This window comes from Antechinus flavipes, chromosome 2 (assembly GCF_016432865.1).
Source record: "Antechinus flavipes isolate AdamAnt ecotype Samford, QLD, Australia chromosome 2, AdamAnt_v2, whole genome shotgun sequence".
Lineage (NCBI taxonomy): Eukaryota > Metazoa > Chordata > Mammalia > Dasyuromorphia > Dasyuridae > Antechinus > Antechinus flavipes.
The window spans coordinates 431,674,325-431,684,473 of NC_067399.1; the positions used below are offsets into that span (position 1 = coordinate 431,674,325).

General features: G+C 33.9%; 1 protein-coding gene across 1 annotated transcript; it reads right to left on the reverse strand.

Annotated features, from left to right (window-relative positions):
- Positions 1-5,597: 5,597 nt before the first annotated feature.
- On the reverse strand, positions 5,598-9,677 carry LOC127546884 (ovomucoid-like). The gene is made up of 4 exons (XM_051973793.1): positions 9,605-9,677; positions 8,943-8,968; positions 8,051-8,178; positions 5,598-5,766 (listed from the first exon to the last, which is right to left on the reverse strand). Exons 1-4 carry the CDS (start codon positions 9,657-9,659, stop codon positions 5,703-5,705), a joined length of 273 nt encoding a protein of 90 aa, XP_051829753.1. The 5' UTR covers positions 9,660-9,677; the 3' UTR covers positions 5,598-5,702.
- Between the last annotated feature and the right edge of the window lie 472 nt (positions 9,678-10,149).

Sequence of the window (10,149 nt, forward strand, 5' to 3'; positions counted from 1 at the left end):
AAAGAAAAAAAAAACAAATTGCCAGTATCAAAAATGAAAAGGGTGAACTTATTACCAATGAAGAAGAAATTAAAAGACAATAATTTAGAGCTATTTTGTGTTAGGATTCTTACAAGGTGCTAAATCACTGGAATTGATAGAGACAATAATTATCCAATTTAGCATGGTTCAGTATGATTGATCTGATCCTACAAGGAGATATTATGGGCCAGAACTTGAAACAAGGTACTAAGGGGAATTGAGGAGACAATGGTTAAATCTAGTTTAGAATTGATTTAATCCTACAACAAATAATGGTTTCCTAGTGATATAATGATTGATGTATACTCAGTGTACAGCACATAAGCAAGAAGCTCTCAGGGCCAGACACACAAGCCCACTAGAAGCTCATTAGGAGAAAGCTAGAGGCAGAGGGTGGCAGAGGCAAAGGATTAGAGACAGGAGCTCTCAGAACCAAGGAGAGAGATAGGCCTCTAAGAAAGCTAACTGGGCCCCAGGAAGGAAACTAGACTTAAAAGAAAACAATAAAGGATTTGGACTTAAATCCCTGGCTGTACTTGTGATTACTCTGAATTGAAACAAAGGCTGCCTCCAGAAGCCCCCTAAGAAACCTGTCCCCAGAGGACATTATATATTTAGAGAAGAACATTACAATTTTGTACAACTGTATGCCAATAAATCTCATAATCTAAGCGAAATGAATAAATACTTACAAAGTTATAGATTGCCCATATTAACAGAAGAAATAAATTACTCAAATGGTTCCATTTTTGAAAAAGAAATTGAACAAACTATTAATGAATTCCCTAAAAAATCTCCAGGTCCAGTTTGAATTGAATTCTACCAAACATTTAAAGAACAATTTATTTCTCACACTATATAAACTATTTGGAAAATAGGGGAAGAAATAGTTCTACAAAATTCTTTTTATGACATAGATATGATACTGATATCTAAACCAAATAAGGTCAAAACAGAGAAAAAAATAATAGATCAGTTTTCCTAATGAACATTGATGCAAAAATCTTAAATAAAGTGTTAGCAAAGAATTTACAGCAATTTATCACCAGCATAATACATCATGACCAAGTAGGATTTATACTAGGAATGCAAAGTGGTTCAATATTAGGAAAACTATTAGCATAATTGACTATATCAGTAATCACACTAAAAGAAATCATATGATTATCTCAATAGAAGGAGAAAAAGCATTTGAAAAAATACAAACAAAAATAGGAAACAAAATGATCATTCTATGTAGATGATATACTGATCCATTTAGACATTCAGCTAAAAAAAGTACTAGAAATAATTTTAGCAAAGTTGCAGGATACAAAATAAAACCATATAAATCATCAGCATTTCTATATGTTACCAACAAAGTCCAGCAGCAAGAAATAAAGAAATTCCATTTGAAATAACTGTAGATAATATAAAATATTTGGGAATCTACTTACCAAGACAGCCAATAACTATATGAACAGGATTATGAAACATTTTTCACTTAAATAAAGTTAGCTCTAAACAATTGGAAAAATATCAAGTGCTTCTAGATAGGAGGAGCTAATATAATAAAGATGACAATTCTACATATTCAGTGCCATGCCGATCAAATTGTCAAGAAATTACTATATAGAGCTAGAAAAAAATAATAACAAAATTCATCTGGAAGAGGAAAAGGTCAGGCATTTCAAGGGAACTAATGAACAAAAAATGCAAAGGAAGATGGCTTAGTTGTACTAGATCTAAAACTATATTATAAAGCAGTGGTCATCAACACCATTTGGTATTGGCTAATAAATAAAATAATTGGAATCAGTGGAATAGGTTAGCTTCATGAGATAGTCAATGATTATAGTAATCCAAAGACTCCAGATTCTAGGATAAGAATTCATTATTTGAAAAAATTGCTGGAAAAATTTCAACATAGTATGGTAGAAACTAGGCATTGACCAACACGTAAAACCCTATACCAAGAAACGATTGAAATGGATTCATGATTTAGACATAAAGGGTGATACAATAAACAAATTAGAAAAATGAGGAATAGTCTACCTCTCAGATCTATGGAGAAGAAAGGAATTTATGACCAAAGAAGAATTATAGAGTATTATGAAAAGCAAAATGGATAATTTGATTATATTAAATTTTAAAAAAAGTACGACAAAAACAATGCAGCCAAGATTAAAAGGGAAAAAGAAAACTGGAAATCAAATTTTATATCCAAGGGCTCTGATAAAGACCTAATTATTAAAATACATAGAGAATTTGTTCAAATTTATAAGAATACAAGCCATTCTTCAACTGATAAATCGTCAATGGATATGAACAGACAATTTTCAGACAAAATTAAAGCTATTTCTAGTCACGTGGAAAAAATGCTGTAGATCATTATTGATTAGAGAAACGCAACTTAAAAGACAATCTTGAGGTATCAGTTCACGCATCTCAGAGTGATTAAGATAACAGAAGAAGATAATGATAAATGTTTAAGGGGATATGGAAAAACTGGGACACTAATACATTATTGGTGGAATTGTGAACTGATCCAACCTTTCTGAAGAGCAATTTGGAATTATGCCCAAAGGGCTATCAAACTGTGCATACCCTTTGATTCAGCAGTATTTTTTATTGGGTTTGTATTGTAAAGAGATCATATAAAAGGAAAAAGGACCCACATGTGCAAAAATGTTTGCAGCAGCCTTTTTTGTAGTAGCAAGGAACTAGAAACTGAGTGGGTGTCCATTAGTTGGAAAATGACTGAATAAATTAGTGTATATGAATGTTAGGAATATTATTTTTCTATAACAAATGATCAGCAGACTGATTTCAGAAAGGCCTGGAGAGACTTGCATGAACTGATGCTAAGTGGAATGAATAGAACTAAGAGAATATTGTACACAGAGACAAGATTGTGTGAAACTGTGATGGACTTGGTTCTTTTCAACAATGAGGTGATCCAGAAAAAGCACTGAATGTGGATCATAACATACTATTTTCACTTGTTTTTTTACTGTTGTTTTCTTCCTTTTTTTTTTCATCATTTTTTCCCTTTTTGATCTTTGATTTTTCTTGGGCAGAAGAATAATTGTGGAAATATGTTTTAGAAGAATTGCACGTTTAACCGATATTGGATTACTTATCAAGAGGAGAGGGGTTGGGAGAAGGGAGGAAGAAAAACTTGGAACATAAGATTTTGCAATGTTGAATGTTGAAAACTATCTTTCCATATATTTTGTAAATAAAAATCTGATTATTTTTGACTAGTTTAAAAAAAAGACAGTGAATTTCATATAGTTATGTTGTGATGAGTTTTAATGCAGGCCTGGTTCTCCACCATGACTTTTTTATTACTTTGGCTTTGTTTCTGTCTTCTTGTTTTATTTTCAGGGGCATTTATAAAGCACAACATTGTTTTGGTCTAGTTTTTTTTTTTTTTTAGGTATTTGGAATGCCACGTATTTATTGAACATCCATTTTTTTTTCCCATTTATTTTCAGGTTTACATTAAGAGAATTGGTCCTTTTGGGATGAGTTCAAAACTCCTCTATACTTCTTTCTCTCTTTCTGGCAAAGTTAGGTTATGTGCCCTATTAATAGGTAGGTGGCTTGTGTTGGAATTTATACTGAGTAAGTCAATTAGAAATTAGATCCTTTATTCTTTATTTATAAGGTTGTTATTTTGGTCTGGTTATTATTCAGAGAACAAAACCAATTGGAATATTTGGACAAGTATTGGATGGATATCAGTTCTCTGTTCCTGTATTAGTGACTTAGCCTTGGATATAAATCTTAGAGTTCTCTTTTCCTAACAGTGAACAATGATCAGAAGTTTAGCCTGCTCCTGAAAACAACGTTCCCCATGCTACCAATAGCAATACCAATGCTACCCTTAAATAAGGGAGGAAATAGATATAACTCTAGCCTGGCATCTCCTATCCTTGAAGAGAACAGAGTGGTTAAATTTCTGAACTCTATGTGCTTCTTCTCATCCTGCCAGGAAATAAAGTTTCCCTTGGAGAAGGATGACAGGACAAGGAGCTAGAAATATCTGGTGAACCACCCCCAGGTCACATATTGATACTCTGTGCCTTGTAGAGGATCGTCTTAGTCAGAAGTCACTCACTGACACCCTATAGTACATGTGAGGTATAACATTGGCTACATTGCCATCTTGGTTTATGGAGATAGCAATAATTACTTTGTGGCTTTGACATAATTCCAATTTTATAGGATTTGTGAGAGTTCATGGTGGCTGATAAAATGTTTAGTTCTCTTTTTTGTTATTCCCATGATGTGTGCCTCTGAATTTTATGTGTGTGCAGTGCCAATAAGTCTGAGCTGTTTGACCAGTGGCAAGCTGGCCATAAGCCTTGTCTAGTGAAACATGGATGACAAATTGGCTTGCAGAGTCTTCTATTTAGGTCATATAGACCATTGATTTAAAGCTCAAAGAAATGTTATGGGACTATCTAATCCAAACACTTCATTTGATCAATGAAGAAAATGAAGTCAGCAGAGGTTTCCTGATTTGCCTGAAGCTCATGAACACGTGTTGTAGGGGCAGGATTCCAACTCTCATTTCTGGTGCCCTGATAACTTTGAGACAGACATAGATTGGTCTGGATCTGATCCCAAGATCCAAGAACCAAAACCAGTGTTCTGGGATGTTTCCCATGCCATAAATACATATACATGTACTCAGACTAGTGGAAATAATCTCAGTCATAGAAACACCCTCTTATTGATCAGAAAATCTCTGTATTCTTTGCTTTCTTTTCTGCCCGGGAACTTTCTCAGCTTCTGAGTGATACCTTTTCTGCATTCTTTACCCAAAGATTTTATTTTCAATTGATGCACTTCAGTATTTCCATGGAGTATTTAGACTTTAGTAGGAAATTCTTGGGGAGTGAAGAGATCAGATTTCTTAATGGATTTCATAGAAGGTTCAAACCTTTGCTTAAATAGCAGAATTATCCTCTAAAAGTATCTCCAACAAATAGTCATCTTGCATTTTTTTGGAAAAAATTCAGTTATAAAAAAGTTACTGCTTCTTGGACAGCTAGTTATTCCACTCCTAAGTACTTCTAATTGTTAGGAAGTTTTTCATCATATCAAGATGAAATTCTGTCTCCATAGCGTGCCTCCTTCCCAGTCTCCACATACAAACTTCAGTTTGTCTTAGCCTTTTTCCTTTAGGGCAAAGCAGGAAAAACTTCAATTCTTTAATCGTGTTTAGGTCAGAAAACATGTTCTGTCCCCCCATCTCCAATACCAAGGTTTGTACAGATGGAATATTCCTTATTCCAATTCTTTTTTTTTTTTTTTTTTTTTTTTTTTTTTGAGGCAATTGGGGTTAAGTGACTTGCTCAGGGTCACATTGATAGGAAGTGTTAAGTGTTTGAGGTCAGATTTGAATTCAGGTCCTCCTGACTTCAGGGCTGGTGCTCTATCCACTGTGCCACCTAGCTGCCCCTTCATTCCAATTCTTTATGACATTTGATACCTTAATACTCCTTAGGTTCCCCATTTAAATCTCCTACTAATAAAATTCAAGACAATTTCAACAAACTTTATTTTATAAGCAGCAATATCAATCAAAGTTGAAGAGCCAATATTCTGAATTCCAAAAAAGGAAAATCTTCTGGAAATAGATTTATTTTGCACTATTATAATGGCAATGAAAAGCACTGGGAGATATTTTAGATCTGATGTTGATATTTACAAGTCCCCCAGTGTACAAATTTGATGTTGTCATCACTTTGCCTGTGGAATGAGAACAGAAAAGTGAAGTGAGGATAAGTAATATGCAAGCCCATTTTCTGATATCAAATTTTAGAAGGTTTGTGGACAGTTTTGGGGAAGTGCTGAGTTTCTGTCTCAGGCAGTGTTTAAAAACAAAATGACCACTAGGAGATGATGTTGCAGAGCAGATTCCTACACTGGATAAAAGATGATCTCTGATATTCCTTTTCTCACTGAGATTCTATGCTTATATGATATTATATTCTATGCCTATATGATATTATGTATATCATATATCCTAATATGGTATTATCATATATGATATTATAACTATGATATTGTTTTATAAACTTTTTCATAAAACATTGTTTCTTTAAAATATTTTATGTTAATTGACAAAACCCCAACCTTTTAGCTCCACTCAGTTTCTCTCCCCAATCTTCTATTTAACAATGGAGCCACCACTCAAAACAATTTAGTATAGGAACGAAAGGAACAATAATAACCAAGAAGAACAATAAAATTCCAAAGAAATTAACATATTGGCCATATCCTAAAATATATTTCTCATTTCTTACTGATAAGCCCATTAAGATTCTTTTAGGAAAGAACACATATCAGCCTTCTAATGTCATATCCTATTTATATTAGGAAATTCTATTAGGAAAAAACAACCATCACAGATGATGGTTGTTTGTCATTCAATCAACATCAGATCTTCCCTTCACTTCATTTCATTTTACTACAATTTTCTGGACGTTCTACAATAAAGGAGATATCAATTCCTCCTTGTCTCAAATAATTGCTATGTCCAAAAAAAATTAATCTTCCTGAAGACAGCATTCTTGCCATAAGCCATTAAAGGTAGGCAGATCTCCAAATGAGAGAGTCTGTTATTGTCCTCAGTCTGGAAGCTTTTTGCATTTAGTAAGATCTGACTAGGAACTTGCATATACCTGAGACGACTTCTGAGAATCCAGGGCTACCTCGGTCACAATGAGGCCTCAGAGGAGCTCTTTAATAGAGGTATACAGATGTATTGAAATTTAAAGCAGAGTTACTAGTCTAAAATGAGACCAATCTTTTGAAGGAATTATGATGGACAGAAACATAAATATTAGACAGAAACATACATACATATACACACACACACACTTCATGTCAATCATATATACTTCATGTCAACCATACATGTTGTATGTACCTCTGTTTAATCTTTGAAGCAATACATAGAATCAATCATAGGTGTGGAGTAAAATATGTATAAAAAAGGCCAAAGTCTCTCATTGCTTCAACAGCCATTCCTAGTCATCCTGATCTACTAGAGGGCCACTAGAGGGGAGAGTGAGGCAGGTAACCTTGCACAGCCTTCTTTCACTTGTATCCAATTCACTTTTATGTCATAACATTACCTCTCTGATGTAATAGTCCTTCAAGAATGAAACAACATACATAACAACAACAATGTAAATAGCTGTGGATGTTTTTAAGGAGAATGATTGGAGGTATAGCATGTCAGACATGCCAGATTTCATGGAATCCTTTGATCTTATAGATGAAAAATGAACACTGAGTATTTGAGTGACTTTCCCAAAAGTAAACAACTATTTAATAAATTTAAATACACTGATGGTTTACTATAGAAAAAAATGCCAACCTGATTGTTGATTCTGGAAGTCAAGATGAAAAATGAACAATGAGCATTTGAATGACTTTCCCAAAAGTAAACAACTATTTAATAAATTTATAAATACACTGATGGTTAATATGGAAGAAATTACTAATCTGCTTGTTGATTGTGGAAGCAATATACTGATGATCTTGCCTAATGACCACTCTCACTACTCTAATTTTATACATATACAAACAAACACTGGAAGCATTTAACTAATTCTTCCAATGGAAACCAAGGCCCAAAGAGTTCAAGGCACTTGTCCATTGTTGATTCTATTGATTGAGATGACATTGTCAAATCCAGGTTTTGTCCTTACTTTTTATGTATTTCAATCCTTCTTTAAAACCCTGTAAGCCATAGTTTCCTTATTTATAATATGGGCATAACAGTAGAAACAGAGGAAGGGAAGGGTAATGGAGAGAATAACTGTGGCAAAGAAGGATGTGATTCAAGTAAATAGGAGAACTGCTGGTATATTGGCTGATTGAAGTGTATTTTGTGGATATGGAACATGATTTCTCACTCCCTAGTCTCATATATTTTTTTCCATTCTGTCAGTTACTGAATTCTGCCCCACCCCTTCCTCATTCTTATTAATTCTCTTCCTTTACATTTGATGGCTGTACTTACTTAACGGCATGGCAGAAATTACATTTGTTGATATATGTTCTTCCATTAGAACCACAGATTAGCAAAAATTCTCCGGTGCATGCTGGAAACTCGCCTGGTGGCAGTTTTTTATACCTGCTGCAGTCAATCTGAAAAATATATAATATATATTATCTCCCTCTTGGGTCAGGATTGTTACAAAAACAAGCTTCTAAAAATCTGGGAATGTTTAGGTCTCTGGGTCCAAAAAGGAAATGGTCAAGAGATACTTTGAAAATCAAGTTTACATTTTTCACACTGAACCACTAAAACCATTTTTATACCCCTTACTCTTTCCCCTCTATTTCTTAGTCCTGGAGAAGTGGGAAACTCTCTTCCTAGGAGCTCCAATCTTCTATTCAACAAGCAATTATTGACTCTAGAATATGCAGAGTAAGAATCAGCATAACAGAAATGATAGTTTTGGAAACAGAAAAATCTGTTTCTCTCATGTTTTTGCATAATCACATTGACAAGAATTTTTATAACACTTGTGATTTTGACAACCCTGCACATTTATAATGATAGCCAAATTGCTAATCCGTATTGGTTAAGCATTTTTCTACACTAAATATCCCATAATAATGCTTTCTGATTTATGACCTTGAGTTTTACCTATTCTACCTTGAAATCCTTTTGGATTTTGGTCCTTGTGGACTTGGTTTTTGTTTAAACAAGATATTACTTTGTTGTGTGTACTTGGAGAAGTGTCAATTGGATAATGACCTAGAATGCCATCTGACATTGTCTACACATTTAATAAAATTTGCATTGATTTTCCTTCAAAATAATTTGGAGCCGCATGTATATGAAATGTAGTCAATAGAAGATGGAAATGCAATAGCAAAAGGTTTTGGGATTGAGATCAACTTACTGTATCTCCTGAGGATAACTCTGCAGCTAGAATAGAGATAGAAGGGAAAATTATTAAGGAGAATCCAATATGCTCTAAATGACCCAACAATGTTCCTCCTTCTGCTCCCTTAGGATTAGGAAAGTCTTTTCTCTAATATGACAAGAAATTCTATTCAATGTAATGGAAGGATATACCTTCTTTCCTCTGCTTTCCAACATGTCTCAGTTTCTACCTCTTTAAAATGAAGGGAACGAATGAAATCACCTCTATAGATCCTTTCAAATTAAAAATTCTATGTTCTGGATCTGTTATATTTCTATCTGAATTCTCTCTCCTAAATCAATTTCTGTCTTTGACATAAACTTCAGAATTGCATTTCAGCTCTAAAAGTACATTTATTTGTGATTACTTCCAGTACCAACATTTTACAATATATGCTTCTACCATCATAATATTGGTTGTTCAAAATGTCCCTTCAAGCTCTTTTAATACCTGTTCTGTCTCCTTAATTTTCTTCTAAGCTTGGCATTGCATGCAGAAACATAAATGTATCTCTTTTTAAAGTTCTTATTCTGAATTGGAAGTCTGCCTCAGATATTTTTATTTAGGGACACTCTGTTCCAATCATTGTAAGGGAGTTAATATAGGGATAAGTCCTACCTCAGCAAAGAGATACTTACTTAAAATGATCACCAAACTCAGCATTAGGAACCGGCATACAGCTGCTGGCTTCATGGTGTAGATACTGGCCAATCAAATGGTGTGGGAGCAGTCAAAGTGAGCTGCTATTCTGTGGGATAAGCCTTATATATAGGCAAGAATTCACCTTGATTATGAAATCAACCTCCCTAAATACAGGCCCCTGGAGACAAATACTGAATGTCTTACTTGTGGAAAAATTAGCCTTAGTGATAAGAGTCAGAAATGAAGGAATGTTCACCAAATAGCTAAATCCTGTATACTATACTACTAAATGACTGTTAAGTCATTTTCTAGACTGGTTCCTCTAGCACAGTGGTCCTCAAAGTGCAGTCCAAAGAATTGTTGGCATCTCTGAAACCCTTTCAGAAGGTCTACAAATTCAAAATTATTTTTTATTTCTAATATAGTAATAGCTATAAATATAACCCATGTGAACAAAAACTCTTTGAACAGATGCTCGATAGTTTTTTTTTTTTTTAACAACATGAAGATACTGAGAACAAAGGTTTGAGAGCCACTGCTC